Source organism: Sinocyclocheilus rhinocerous, unplaced genomic scaffold (assembly GCF_001515625.1).
Source record: "Sinocyclocheilus rhinocerous isolate Xijiao unplaced genomic scaffold, SAMN03320098_v1.1 scaffold1154, whole genome shotgun sequence".
NCBI classification, from domain to species: domain Eukaryota; kingdom Metazoa; phylum Chordata; class Actinopteri; order Cypriniformes; family Cyprinidae; genus Sinocyclocheilus; species Sinocyclocheilus rhinocerous.
Genome location: NW_015627356.1, coordinates 630,778 through 646,457, shown reverse-complemented (window position 1 = coordinate 646,457; position 15,680 = coordinate 630,778). Strand labels below are relative to the sequence as shown.

Sequence of the window (15,680 nt, the reverse complement as noted above, 5' to 3'; positions counted from 1 at the left end):
TGTCCGTCATTAAAACGGCGGCGTTACGTTTTCATCACCAGGTGTTTGTTGTAGCTATATGGGCGCAGCACTCAGTTTCAAATACATAAATGATGAGCCTTTATAGACATAGTGTTTCTTGCGTAAAGAAAACGCTGTACTTATTCAAACAACAAGATCTTTATTTACCCTTGCAGACCTAGTTCAGCTGCTGTGGAACTTCAGTTCATTCAGTCAAGATAGAGGGGGTGGAGTTATGAGGTTTACTGACAGTTTGAGCGGATCCAACAAGATTTAGTCACAAGCTCTTTTTAATACCTTTCATTAGCTAAATATTTGTAAAGCAGACAGACAGATGTAAAGGGTGACCAATATCATTGATTTATTGAAGGAAAAAAAAACACCATCACAAAAAAAGGGCGCTTCGGAGTGTAAGGGCAAAAAGGGCATGTGCTCTGCACAGGTTGAGCCCTACCTGTGCACGTGCCTGCGTTGGAATCACTTTCAGAATTTTTTTTCCAGCTAATGAACGATAAAAGCATTGACACCCAATCAGTAGTCTCAGCCTCAGACATAACGCCCACGGACCGTTGGCTGAACGTCTGATGCATACGGCACACAAAATTGGAAACACTTCGGGAGTTTCGAAGTCGTCATCGGATTGGTTGAATTATACAGGATTTCCAGGAGACGTGTGTATCGCTTTCTTTAACGTTCCGCCTGGAAACAAATATGCCGTGATGCCAAACCCCCTCATGTTAGAAGAAGGCCGTCGTGTTTACAACTGTGATAATGAGCGCTTATCAGGATCAACTAAACACTGGATTTTTAAAAGTATGTGAAATATATAAAGTTCACGGCATAGAATCTTTAAAATACGTCCAAAAGTTTTACACACGGTCTGTTATTGTGGGGACATTTCCACGACCCTAAACATGACGCAGCACAAACCGAAACGTGATTGGTTGCTTTATCTGTCAGTCATATGGCCTCTTGGGAGGCCCTTGCCATTCAAATCTGCCAAGGTTCCCAGACCTTCAGCAGTCAGTCTGAAGGTCTGGCTACGCGAGACTACCCAATCAGAATCAATCCTGCTAATGAGCACGAGAATTTAAAGCGGCAGAGGAACGTGCGCTTAGAATAAACAGACGATATCGTCCGCTGGTGAGGACGCTAATATAGTTATCGTTCTTGGTGTGAACGGGCCCTAATTTTAATACTACCGATATTCATACTATATAGAACATACTTTTTAATAGTCACAAAGCAAGTAAAAAATTCAAATGTAGTACCTACTCAGGATGCAATTTTGGATTCCTCGCCTGTCTTTGGACTTGTTCCGTCATATTGTGTGTTGCATGTTCTTCCATTCATTAAAAAGTCACGCAAAAGTAACGTAACGCATTACTTTCCATAAAAAGTAACTAAGTAACATAATTAGTTACTTTTTTATGGAGTAACGCAATATTGTAATGCATTACTTTTAAAAGTAACTTTCCCCAACACTGGTAATATGAGTGCACACGTCTTGCTATATAAAACGTTTTTGGTCGAACTCATGACCTTGCGCATGCGCATGGTGAGGCAGCACGTTTTAAACGGGAGCGGACACGGCAGATTTTCAAAAGATCGGCGCGTTTCAAAACCTGATATAGCCTATGTACAATCAGAGCCAATCCTCCCTATACGCAAAATACGCAAGCTTCGTAGGGCCCCGAAACACCAGGGGGCCCCCTTGCTCTCAAAGATGATTTAATTTTAGTTTAGTTTTTGAATTTGGCCAGCGGTTACCCCCCCCCCCCCCCCCCATTTTTGTCCCCAGAAGTCTAGGATCGGCACTGTGTACAATGAAATAGAACATAATACAGGGGTCTTAAGATGCATTGTTTTTCAGCATCTTAAAACCACTAGATGCTGAGGGGCAAAAACACCAAGACATCCATTTAGCGCATGCGTCTGGATCAAAGACATGCAGGCGCTTTAACCACGGAGACGTTTGTCAAGCTGACGCACTGTGACCGTGTTAAAACGCAGTCGTAGAGTTTTCATGCGGTGACACTGGGCTGGTTTCCAGATTGTTGCATTGTGTGCAGAAGTGCCCATGTGTTCGGATCAAAGACGAGTTGTAATAACGCACTCATCTGTGCCGCGCCGCAGAACCGACCCAACCTTCCTCGCTCTCTCACTGTTTAAAATAAGACTCGGTTGTGATTATATGCTTTCACTTGCCAGGCCTAAATTACAGGTCCTGCTCGCCATGCGAGGTTCCTCCAGGCTTAGAAACGCCACCGGGAGAGAGTCGTGCCCTGGCGCATTGGAGATGCTGAGACAAACAGAGAGTCATGGAAATGAGCTGATGAGAAGCGAACAGCTGGAGAAAGTGTTGAACATGGTGTGAAATCGAACAAATAGCTTGAATGAATACATCAAACTGATAAAACTAAACATACGAGAACACCTGGACAAATTAATCTCATTTTTAAGCTGAAAAACTTTCAGAAGTTCAGGAACTAATTAAATTAAAGTTTAATTAGGTCACTTGTATTAGTAGCAAGTTAAAGTAAAAAAACAAAAACAAAACACATTCTCAAGTTGTTCCACACCTGCATGATTGTATTTCTTCTTATCAAAAAAAACAATACCAAAACAATATATATATATATATATATACACAGTATATATATAGCATATAGCATATAGCAGTGTGGAATACATTAGATTTTTAGTATGTTAAAGTAGAAAAACATTATTTTAAATTGTAATATCTCACAATATTTCTGTTTTTACTGGATTTTTGATATAAGAGTGTATGTATATATATATATACTGTATATATAAGAAGACAAACAGACAAACATTGACAATCTTACCAGGTTTGATGTCAATTATGTTGAACAGTATTAGCTCTTGTGAATCATGTGAATGAGAAAGTGATTTTGGAACAGCTCTTCTGCAAATAACAGTGTAAATTTTTTTGTCTCCTTTGGACAGCAAATATATAAGTCTGTACTTCATCTTTTGTGTTTTAAAGTTGTACAGGTTTGTAAAAACATTAGGGTGAGAAAATGATGATAGAAATGTCTTTGTGTGTGTGTGTGTGTGTGTGAACTATTCCTTTAAGGGGGCGCTCACAACAGACTTGCTGTATATTTCAATATTGACTAATCTAATTAGCCTATTGTTTTAAAATCCTGAACCATTTTAAACTTGAAACAGCATTCATGGCACAAGAGATTGCAAAAACATTGAGATGTAACGGAACGGCCAAAGATATCAATTTAAAACTAGCACAGATGGAACATGACAATGTGTGAGCGGCCCTCTAATGTTGGCCTGCCAGAAACCATGAGGGATTTGTGCTTTGTGAGTGCAAAAAAAGATGCAAAGATGAAAAAAAAAACAAAAAAAAACAAAAGTGCTTGTTGTTTTATGCTTTTTCTACTTTGCTCTTAACACAGTATCCGCTTTCTACATTTTCCGCCACCTGTTACTCCACTACAGACACAGACTCGCACACACCGTCTGGCCCAGACTGGCACATTCTCACATTACCACCAAGTTAAACAACTCCAAACATCCTTCAGTTCAAATAATCATTCTCTCTAGACAGTTTAAACAACCTCTGTTTGCTGACACGAACACACCTGCCCTAAGAAAACAACATGAGAGTTCAACAAGTGAAAGCGAGATCGCTCTACATGACCCTTACAGGCGTCATATACACAAACCATCAGCGTTTCATGTACTCAGAGCTCTTTTAAATGTTTAACTTCAGCATTAGTGTGTTTCTAAATCGACCCTTGACTTGCCTCCCTAGGCAACGCCCAGGGCCCCGCTGGCATCGTCATGGCAACAGACTATGTATTGGTTATAGGAGCGCCCTGGTTTGGCCGCTATAATAGGGTGGAAGGCCAGGACTGCCAACCTCAGTAGTACACACACACACACACACACACACACACACACAAACACAAATACATGCTGGAGAGCTAGTGACATAATTGCACATTAAAGGTTTTTTAAAAACATCTGGTGCAGCAAGTGCAGTTTAATGAGTGTTGGCTGTGGATCTGAAAGCATTAATTTAGTGGGCTGATATCCACACACACAGCATAGCTCTACTTTACTATTTTTAAACAAACAATGATGTCATGTTTGATCCCAGAGGCATGGACTTTTTTCTGTGAATGTGGAAAAAGGCCCGAGTGAGGCGTGTCGTTTTGCTTGCAGAACTGTAATACAGATACGTCAACACTGAAAACACAGGTGATCAATTATGCGGTAATTTGTTCTTTACTGTGATTTGTCTCCCTTTACGTCCTTTTATGTATACCTTTTCATTCTGCATGATCACTAGATTCTGATTGGTCAGTGGCATTTTGTGATTAAATATTTGTGAAATAATGCTAAATGTATAGTTGACCATTATCTCAAGAATTTTATATATATATATATATATATATGTGTGTGTGTGTGTGTAAATTATTTTGATATTATATTTAGAATTATATTATAATTTATATATATAGTTATTATTACACTTTATATATATATATATATATATATATATATAGTGTAGTTATTATTACACTATATATAGAATTACAATAATATAAGTACAGGTCCCCTATTTCATGCATTATTTGAGTTAATTTGTATTTTAACTGGTCATATTAAATATTAACTTGATTTCTATATCTGTGTTTATGGATTTTTAACTACTTCCATGTAAGAAATGTGCTTAATGAATAAACCTACCTTGCTTCGCACAAAGTAGAACTATGTCATTGCATATAGGCCTTTTTTTTTTTTACTTATTGCACTATGATATTTTAATCCTCTGGTTCAGAAACGATTCAGGAAAATTAATACAGCATGTTGTCATTTTGACCTGTCTCGTGGACTCCACCTAGTGATCATTGATGGAAAGACATTTGAACAATAATCTGCAGGGATATATTTTCTTCAGAGAACAGTATAGTTTACTTAATAGGAAAAGTAACTTAATTAATTAATTATTTTTTTTTTTCCAGGATTTGATTTGATGGAGTACTTCAATGTCAGAGATTTTCTTGGAGAAAAATTTGAGCCAGGTCAGACCCCCTATGTCCGGCTCGGTACCATGCCCATCGTCCAACAGACAGAGTAAGAGATTTCAATAGTATATGCAAATCACATTATGTGCTTTTACTTCATTTACATTATGTGTTTTCCGACAATATACAAGGTATATATATTTTTAACAAGAGATTTATTTTTCTTGTGTTGTAGAGATGTGTTACCTCAGGGTCTGCCTGATGAATATGCCTTTGTGACCACTTTTAAGTTCAGGAAGACCTCTCGTAAAGAAGACTGGTACCTGTGGCAGGTCTATGACAAATACGGCATCCCGCAGGTGTGCACTAATGAGTCCTGAATGGGGCTGAAACAACAGGGCTGCATTCAGAACTGAAATTTAAGTTTCTCTTCAAAAGTTCTGTTTTTCAAATCAATTTAACAGTTTGAAATTCTTTATAACATCAAATATCAGTAAATGCAATGTAAGTTGATCAGGCTGTAATGAGAATGTCCTCCAGGTCTCCATCCGTCTGGACGGGGAGAACAAAGCGGTGGAGTACAACGCTGTGGGCCTGACAAAGGACGCGGTCCGGGCTGTCTTTAAGAACCCAGAGGTGGAAGATCTGTTTGACCGTAACTGGCATAAGATCAGCATGAGGGTGGACTCCAAGTCAGTGTCCCTGTTCCTGGACTGCAAGCACATTGAGACGCTGCCCATAGAGGAAAGAGAAGACATCGACATCCAGGGAAAGACTGTCATCGGCAAGAGAATCTATGACAGCGTTCCCATTGATGTAAGCAAACAGTTGGGGTTTATTTATATGTATTTTATACAAGATTAAGTCTCCCTTGCACAAAAGTGCTGTGATGGTACCATGATGGTATTTAATTGTAATACCATGGTATACCAAGGTACTGATTGATTATAGTTTTCATATATAATAATATTTACATGTTACATCAGAGAATACCATCATGGTAGTCTCTGAAAAAACATGGTTAAATAATTGATATATGATTTGATTGGTACACTAGCATCAGTAAGATGCTTTTTAAAGATTTTTTATTCAGCAAGGATGCATTAAATTGATCAAAAGTGACATTAAAGACTTTTTAAAATGTCTAAAAAAATTTAATTTCTATTTCAAATAAATTCTGTTCTTTTGGACTTTCTTTTCATCAAAAACTCCTTAAAAAATGTATCATGGTTTCCACAAAAATATTAAGCAGCACAACTGGTTCCAATATTGATGATAGGAACCTGTAGGATTGGAGAGATTTAAATAAAATCACTTTAATTATATTAAATGTGATTTTTTTTTTCAAAATATTACTGTATTTTTAATAAAATAAATGCTTTCTGAGCATAAAAAACATTTTTAAAAAACAATTAAAAATCTTACTGACCCAAAACTTTTGAATGGTGATGTTCATGAAGTTTTAAGTCAACCAAAATCACGACTAATTCAACCAGTTCCTGTGTTTCCTCTATAGTTTGACCTCCAGAGGATGTTGATCTACTGTGATGGTAAACAGTCTGAGCAAGAGACGTGTTGCGATATTCCTGGTGGCCCAGTAAGTGCATCTGACTCGCATACAAATATTTATTCTCATTATGTGATCACCTGGACAAACATACAGTTTCAAACAGGACAAGTTCTCCAAAGGGCTCAAAGGTCTTTGTCTTTAGTCCTTGATGAAGATGAAGATGGGGAATGTTCGTTGTCCAGCATCCAGAATGTCTTGCTCATAATACTGGACATCTGATGCTTCCTCTTCCTTTCCTCTCTCTTTCTTTCATAACACGCTCAGTCTCTTTCCGTTTCCTTGTTCACTTTCTCTTCTCACTCAGTGTGAACAATCTCTGGTGACTGAAGCCCCTCCACTCCTGCTGCCCACCCCAAAACCAACAAGTGCTGAGCAGAAGAAACCAGCTGCCGTCAACTGCTCCTGTCCTGCAGGGGAAAGGGTAAGACCTTCCAGGTCAAAGGTCACACTCTTTAAAGCCGGTGAACCCCCATGTTTAACATTCAAAAAATTGAATATCAGCCTTATGATAAAGGAATCGAAGTTATTTACAGTATATGAGCAAGAAAAGGCTAAATAGTTCATTTCTGAAGTCATGTGCTGAAGAAATTTTGGTCATGTTAATATTAAAGAAATGTTTTGGGTTCTATTAACACCATCTGTGACCATAATTTCAGCTCAGCTTCACCTTAGTTTGTAAAAACAAGTAAAAATGTATAGTAATGCACTTACAATGGAAGTCTATGGGACAAGACTTTGCACTGGAATAAACTCTAAATAAATACACTGCCGTTGCCACAAGACTTCAACATTAAACACGTTAACATGAGACTAGTGTGATCAAATCATATAAAAATAATTAATAAAAAGTACAGTTATTATATAAAATTAGGTGAAACAAAATTATAATGATGCAAAATAATAAAATTAGAATCTATTACTTCAACAGTTTAAGAAACATATTTGGTATTCATGTAAGCATTCATTTCATATAAATTATGTGAATATATAATTAAAATAAAATTGGCTGCACATTTTGTTTTAAACCCCATGCATGCCGTATAGACATTCACTATATTGGCAAAATTATTTTCTGTGTTAATGAACTGTATATCTCAGATACTTTTGATAGATATTTTTTTTTATTATTTAACCTGGAACTTTTATTTAAAGATATAAGGCTGGATATCAATTTTTTTAATCTGAACTCTCTTTTGTAATGCATTCAGTTCTGTTTTGTAATGCATTCATTCTTTACACACTTTTATTTCTGACCTCTATCTTTCAGAATGTCTGTCTCTTTTGCTATCTCTCTCAATCTTTCCCATCCTACAGGGTGAGACAGGTCTACCGGGTGCCACGGGGCCCAGGGGTGAAAAGGTCAAATAATGTTTCAGTATCACAGCATCACACAATGACTTTATTATGCTTTTGCACATCACCTCTGGATGCATTTCCAGTGGGTTCCTCATAGGCTCTTTGCATAAACTGTGCATCTGCAGGGGGATCCTGGTCTTAAAGGGGCAGAAGGACCACCAGGATCCAAAGGGCAGAAAGGAGAACGTGTACGACATCCATATTATAACTTACAACGTTTCATATAGCTTTGTTGACTGTTTATATGAACGTAAAACAGCATTGATGTATATTAGAAATGCTTCTTGCAGCATAGTTGTTAGAGAAAAACATGATTTATTTTCATACGATTTTGATCTACTTCCATCTCTGCTGTTTCTGTCTCTCTGGGCCTGGAGAATAATTGATCGGTGTTGATTGATTATTTGCAGGGTCAGGCAATCTCTATGAAAGGTGATAGAGGAGAGAAGGTAAGGTCATGAATTTAACAGCCAAACTCCTCAAGATAGACAAAATATTGAATGTGTAGTCTATATGTGTGTTTGTTTGTGCACGTGTGTATTCTGTCGTTTCGTGCGAGCCAGAACCCAATTCATCAAAAACTTAATTCTTCCTTTGAATCCAAAGTCTAGGATTACAAAAGAACATAGCAGAAAAGAAAAACTGTGGAAACTGCCTCTCTTTTGAGGATGAAAACAATAAAAAACCAAATACACAAAATAATGTTCTTTTTAGCAACATCATATGACCTCTTTAAAATGCTTGATTCATATGGATTTGTTTTACAACGCCTTTTATGCACTGCAAACTGTGATTTTCTTCAGCAGTATTTTTATCTTGCATTCCAATATAAATATCTAAATAGTCTTAAATCAAGATATATTTACTTGAGAAGCACAATGACTTAAGATATTATGTCTTGTTTCAATCAAATTTAAGTGAGTTTATGTTTAAAACAAGAAAAAAAAAAACGGAATTCAATAGGGATAATTGAATAATTGATAATTGGATAATTGATAAACAAGATTATTATTATTATTATTTTGGTTCATTGGCAGTTTTTATTCTTGTTTTAAGTACAAACTCACTTAATTTTGATCAAAATTTCAGAAAATAATACTTAATACCTTAACCTTTTTGGATGATTCAAGTTTTAGTTGCCTGGACCTTCAATGGAGGGACAGAAACCTTTCCGGTTTCAGTAAAAATATCTTTGTATGTATTTCGAATATTAACCAACGTTTTATGGGTTTGGAATGACATGCAGGGTGAGAAATCATTTTGGGGTAAAATATCCCTTTAAGTATGCTGTTACTTTTTTACACTGTTCAACTCATTTTCTTACTCAATATTTTTGTCTTGTTTTACTCAACATTCATTACTTGAGAAGCTAAATGACTAAATATATTTTTGGGTCTTGTTGAGTGAGTTTATGCATAAAACAAGTAAAAATATCTGTCAGTGTGGTAAGAGAAACTTAATTCAAAAGGAAAATTATAATTTTTTTCATATCAGATTTTTTTTTTTTTATAAACATAAACTCACTTAATTTTGATACTTTTTTCAGAAACAATACTTCATATCTTAAGTCACTTTCCTTGTCAAGTAACTGTATCTTGACTTTAGACAAAAATACAAAATTTTTTCAAGACAAAAATAACTAAGAAACAAATTTTTTACATGGCAGATAATAAATTAGGTGAAAAATCCCCTAGACTTACAATAAAGGAGGAACCTAAGCCATATGGGCCAGTAAGCAACCCCTCAGAACACCTTAGCATTGTGGCGGCAAGTTTTACACTAATGTTTTTGTTGTTATGCATGATTTTCAATTGCTTGTGTGTGTATTTCTCGGTGTATATGTGTCAGTGATTTGCATGAGTGTCCATGTGTGTATGTTACTGTGTGTTCATTCTGTGTATGTGAATGTGTGTCCGTGTACTCACATGTATCACTCACATGTGTTACAGTATAAAGTTAGCTAGCAGCATATGGAGGAGTTGGCTAGTTAAAATGCATGATGCCGCAAACGTATGTTTGTGTTTGAGGTGTTTCTCTGTCTCTAAACCCTGTTATGTGGTCGTTTTGTCAATCCTTTAACACTGAAATGTTGTTTGTTTTGAAGCTGTGGTGCTTTTGAAAAGTTGAGTCATGGTGCACATGCAGAAAAGAGATGTTACAGCATGTTGCAAAGTACTGTTTAATGACACTTTAAGTAACCAGTCTATTGGCTTCAATAGATAACTTCATTAGAAACTAATTGAAATCAAACAAATTAGCATCCACTATATGCTGACTGGGTTGGCAGCTCTCAAGATTGTGGCCATTTTTTGTGTTACTTTCTCTTGATGGCATTTGTCAGTTATCTGTTGGCTTTATCGAAGTTTGAGAGTGAACTGCAGCATGTGAAGTCATTACTGTAATCAGGTCATAAAAGCTTTTCTCATATACTGTTTGACTCTCAGAATTCCAGAAGATTCCCTGGTGTGCATTAGACGTCTGAAAGGCAAGATTTAATGGCAAAGATTCCTTTAGGTTTCCTTAGTGGTGTTTAGCATTAGAGTGTGATTAATTTTAATGCCCAGAAAACTACATTAACTGCTGTTGGCCTCTTTTTGTATTTTTACGATCTCACAAGCCTTTCTTTGTTATATATATATGCTTTTATAATATGTGATTCTTTGAGTACAAAGATGGGAAAACTGGAAATGTCTGATGATCATTTCAAGCAAAAACAGACAGCGAGTTTTTGGTTGGCTGGTTTGATGGTCTTGTTTTAAAAATATTCTTTTGGTTTCTAAGGTCAGATTTTTCACAGGAACGCATTTGGCCCCATTGAACATGTATAACATCCTGAAGGATGAAACGTTTCGGGGCCACTTGTGGCCATGTCCAAAGTCATGTGACATCTTGTTTTAATGCCATGTTGAAATCTCGTCTCTCTCCACAGGGGGACAGCGGCGAGCATGGTGAACCTGGAGCCAGAGGAGAAAGAGGCGAAAGAGTAAGACGCACTTGTGTACATGCAATCAACATGAAATGGCATTTGTAGTTAACTTGCACTACCATTCAAAAGTTTGGGGTCTGTAATAGAAAAAGGTTTTGAAAGAACCAAAGTAAAAACAGTAATACTGTGAAATATTATTACAATTTAAAATAATTAGTTTTCTATTTGAATATTTTTTTTAATGTATTTTATTCCTTTTATTCCTGCTAAGCTGAATTTTCAGCATTATTACTCCAGCCTTCAGTGTCACATGATCCTTCAGAAATCATTCTAATATGCTGATTTGCTGCTCAGAAACATTTCTTGATTGTTATTGTTGAAGACAGTTGCGCTGCTTAATTTTATTTATTATTATTATTATTATTATTATTATTTATATATATTTTTTTTTGGAGACTGATGACTAGATATTTTAAATATATATATAAAAAAAAATAATTGTAACAATGTAAAAGTCTTAACTGTTTAGATTATGAATTATGTGATTATAAGAATTATTAAAAAAAGAAAAAAATAATTGAAAAAAAAAGCCTGACCCCAAACATTTGAATATTCAGCAGCAGAATATTCAGCAGAAAATACTATAGGGCTGGACTTGTTGTTGTCCTTTAGGTTTGGTTTGTGGATGCTGTGATATTATTGATTTGTTTTAATTCCAGGCAGTGTTGATTACATCAGCAAAAAAGAAAAAAAAATAACTACTTCATACTGTGCAGTATACAATGAATATTTTATTTACTTATCTATTTATAATCCAATTTTGTCTAAACTTGACTGATTCCATAGATGTGTTTATAAGTGGCATTAATATTCATTTAACTTTTAGGGATCAGACGGTTTACCCGGTCTGGGTGGGAAAAACGGCGATAAAGGAGAGAGAGTGAGTGACGAAAAGTTTATTTGCATGTGGTTGAAGGTGTATTTTGATAGTTACAGTCTAATGTCCAATCATATTGATGAACAGGGTGAACAAGGAGCTGCAGGTGAAGCTGGGTTACCTGGACCTCTCGGACCAAAGGTAAGACCTCGGACCAAAGGTAAGACCTCCTTTAGACAGAAGAGTGAGGATATGCTTATGGAGTATTCTAATTTGTTGAGATAGTGAGTTGGTGGGTTTTTGTTAAATGTGAGCCAAAATCATCACAATTAAAAGAACCAAAGACTTAAACTACTTCAGTCTGTGTGCATTGAATTTATTTAATACACGAGTTTCACAATTTGAGTTGAATTACTGAAATAAATGAACTTTTCCACGACATTCTAATTTATTGAGATGCACCTGTATCTGCTAAAAAAAAAGTTTAAAATTACACCTTTAAAATTAATTGTCTTGTTGATGTCACTTAAAATCAAATCAACATCAAATCTAAAAGCAGCAGTAAATAATGCAGTAAACTCTCTTATTGTATGTCATTGTAGATTTCATTGTGTTCGCTGTGGGTTTTTTCTCGGCATTATTTTCTTTGTTTTATCACTTTTTGGTGAGAAGCTTATTTCTGACACTGCTAGGTGTTCTCATGTCATTTTTAACATGATCTGGCCTTTTTGACCTTTTTTTATTCAGGGTATCCAAGGTGATGCTGGTCCACCTGGAGCACTGGGTGCTCAAGGGGCGTCTGTAAGTATGACCTGTGTGTTTAAGCCATGTACTGATGATTATGAAAGCCTTCAGAGTATTACAATAGAAATGTACTTATGACTTTATCAATAATTGCTACTTTATATTTCACAATCACAACTTGATTTCTCTTAAAAGCATCTTAATATCTAACAATTGTGACTTTACTTCTTATTTTACATTATTTTTTTCTCACAATAACCTTATTTTATCATTTTTTTATTTTGCATTTTATTGAATTTTTTTATTTATTTAATAACATTTTTTTTTTAGGTTGAAACTGGCTTCAATAGATGATCACTTCAGTAGAAACAAATTGAAATGAAGACTGCATCCGCAATTTTGTGTTATACCTGTTCAGGACAGATCGTAGTGTGGCCAGTGTTCTTCTCTGTGAAGTTTGTAATATGTTGAATGTGGTATGTTTTTCATCAGGGTGTCACTGGAGTTAAAGGAGACAAAGGAGCTTCCGGAGAAAGGGTAAGGGATGACTGACACCTGTCAATCATAACCAACTGTTACCACAAACATCATTGCTTAGGCTCAGTGTTAGTATTAAGCATTAAACATTGGAATGTCCCGCACTGTTTGTACTACAGACGTGAATGATTCCTAAAATCATGCAGCAGAGGTTTTGCATGCACAGCACTCACATCGTCTTGAGAAAATGTATAAATCTAGTTTAGTCTGTCAATGCAGACCACCTTCAGCCCACTAAGAGGCCTGGGACAATGTTCCCGCTTGTCTTCCCCTTGTCAGCACCCCTGTTTTAGTTTTGATGCTTTGGAATAACTTGGATGGAGCCCAAAGTACTGTACATACCTGTCAGATCCAAACACTACAGAGGGAATATTTCTACAGAGTGAACGCAGGCAGACTAATAACTCAAACAGATGTCTCAGTGCTGATGCAGACTCCATATATCCTGTTCTGTGGGGGCATTGTGCAGTCAGACGGGTCTTAGAACAGTGTGACACGGTAGAGCATCGACGTCATTCTTCAGTCTGTCTGACGGTCCGCCCACGCACGCACACAGAGAGCTTTTAAGACAAATTTGACTTTCCTGAAACTTCGAAGTTAAAGATGAAGCAAATTTGCACCACTAGTGTCACAAAAAGGAACTGCTAAAATAATGATTGCTTTCATACAGGTTCATGTCACTCCTCGTCTGTCATTGGTTGGCAAACAGACAGCTCCGCCCCAAACTGACGCCATTGGTTGAGCCGATGTTGCCGTATTTGGCTGGTTGGGATGCTCAAACAAACAATATTTTAGTACTATTTACAGCTATTTTATAATGTTAAATGTTTTAACATGGGGAAAATAAGCTTAGTTTTGGCAAAAAAATCATTACTTTTAAGTAAGAATGCTGGTAATTCAGTGCAAGTGGAGCAAATGGATATATTTTTAGAACCAATGCATGGTTCATTGAAACAGGAAATATCAGATTATGCTTTTTTTGAGAATGGCTTTTCATTTGAACTCAAATGGCCTTCAATTCAAAATAAATACATCATACAAACGCATCCACCATCTGTTATATTTCCTGAATTTCTGACCTGAAAAAGCAGGCATAGTGGATATTGCACATTTTTGTCATGTTACAGTCACATTTCCATCCCGTCAGTCCGTTTCCTGCTGCTGTTTTCTGTATTAAAATCAAAGCACCTGTCTAGACAAGCATACATAATTTAAAGTTGAAGGAGTAGTTCACCCAAAAAATGAAGATGTCATTCCAAACCTGTATGCTGTTTATGGGACATAAAATTAGAATCTGGGAATAAAAATAGGGACTTTGGATGTGACATACTATTGTAATCAGAATTAATTGTGCTCATAAATACAGAACACTATATGTACAGAGCAAACTGCATATGTGTTATACTATAATATTCATTTATCAAGATGACTTTCATGAAATTATCATTGCACAATTGGAAGCAGAATACATTTATTAAATAGTATTAAATAATACAATTAAATATAGCATATATTGCATACTTTTCAAAAGTTTGGGGACAGTAAGATTTTTAAATGTTTTTAAAATAATTTTCTTATGCTCACCGAAGCTGCATTTATTTGATCAAAATTATAGTAAAACAGTAATATTGTGAAATATTATTACAATTTAAAATGTAATTATTCCTGTGATGATAAAGCTGAATTTTCATCATCATTACTCCAGTCTTCAGTGTCACATGATCCTTCAGAAATCATTCTAATAAATAAATCTCAACAAACATTTCTTATTATTATCAATGTTGAAAACAGTTGTGCTGCTTCATATTTTAGTTTTTTCAGGATTCTTTGATGAATAGAAAGTTCAAAAGAACAGCATTTATTGCAAATATAAATCTTTTGTAACATTATAAATGTCTTTAATGTCACTTTTGATCCATTTAATGCATCCTTGCAGTATAAAAATATTAATTTCTTTGAAAAAATCTTACTGACCCCACATTTTTGAACGGTAATATTAATTGTCCATTCAATGACGTCTCACTTTCAAATGTTGTTTAGGGTGAACCAGGTTTAGACGGGTTCCCAGGGAAACCAGGTCTTCTAGGAAAAGACGTAAGTATTCTAAGCGTTTTATAATGTATATCATTTGTCATGTACCATTTTGCGCAGCATGCATGCACACTGGATGAAGAAGATATTAATGTGAGCTTGTGTCATGTTTTGCTTAGGTCTAAGTATACGTTTTACCTAAATGACCTCTCTATCTTTCATTTTCTCTAAAACCAGGGCCCTAGGGGGCTGATTGGTGCTCCTGGTGCAAGTGGAGTCAAAGGAGCAAAGGTAAAGAGACACTCGTTGCTTTTTTGAGACACCCATTGCTCGGCTTTGAAAGATCTGGGCAAGTTTTTTTATTCACCCTCAATTTGTTCCAGACCCATATGAAGGCGTTTTGTATGTTTCCTTTTGTATTTCTTAGATAATTGACTCAGATATATTTGACTCTTCCTTATTTCCCATAAAACCCTCAAAACACATATATCTTTCTTGGAAAATGATAGTTTTTGTATCATATGTCTCACACTCATCCATAAAGACGCCCATTCAAAAAATCAGCCAAGGCTGTATCATTTAATCGCTCACTCGCCGTCCCGCACACACTTTCAGGAACTTATT

The 15,680-nt window shown here is 35.9% G+C and overlaps 1 protein-coding gene across 1 annotated transcript in view; it reads left to right on the top strand.

Annotated features, from left to right (window-relative positions):
• col22a1 (collagen, type XXII, alpha 1) overlaps positions 1-15,680 on the top strand; it is a 54,601-nt gene that overhangs the window by 13,699 nt on the left and 25,222 nt on the right. Inside the window, exons 4-18 of the mRNA XM_016537049.1 lie at positions 5,013-5,124; positions 5,251-5,374; positions 5,556-5,831; positions 6,532-6,612; positions 6,890-7,006; positions 7,900-7,944; positions 8,067-8,129; positions 8,352-8,390; positions 10,871-10,924; positions 11,754-11,807; positions 11,892-11,945; positions 12,492-12,545; positions 12,981-13,025; positions 15,066-15,119; positions 15,294-15,347. Of these exons, the coding sequence (XP_016392535.1) occupies positions 5,013-5,124; positions 5,251-5,374; positions 5,556-5,831; positions 6,532-6,612; positions 6,890-7,006; positions 7,900-7,944; positions 8,067-8,129; positions 8,352-8,390; positions 10,871-10,924; positions 11,754-11,807; positions 11,892-11,945; positions 12,492-12,545; positions 12,981-13,025; positions 15,066-15,119; positions 15,294-15,347 (1,226 nt within the window). The remainder of the gene's footprint in view (positions 1-5,012; positions 5,125-5,250; positions 5,375-5,555; positions 5,832-6,531; positions 6,613-6,889; positions 7,007-7,899; positions 7,945-8,066; positions 8,130-8,351; positions 8,391-10,870; positions 10,925-11,753; positions 11,808-11,891; positions 11,946-12,491; positions 12,546-12,980; positions 13,026-15,065; positions 15,120-15,293; positions 15,348-15,680) is intronic.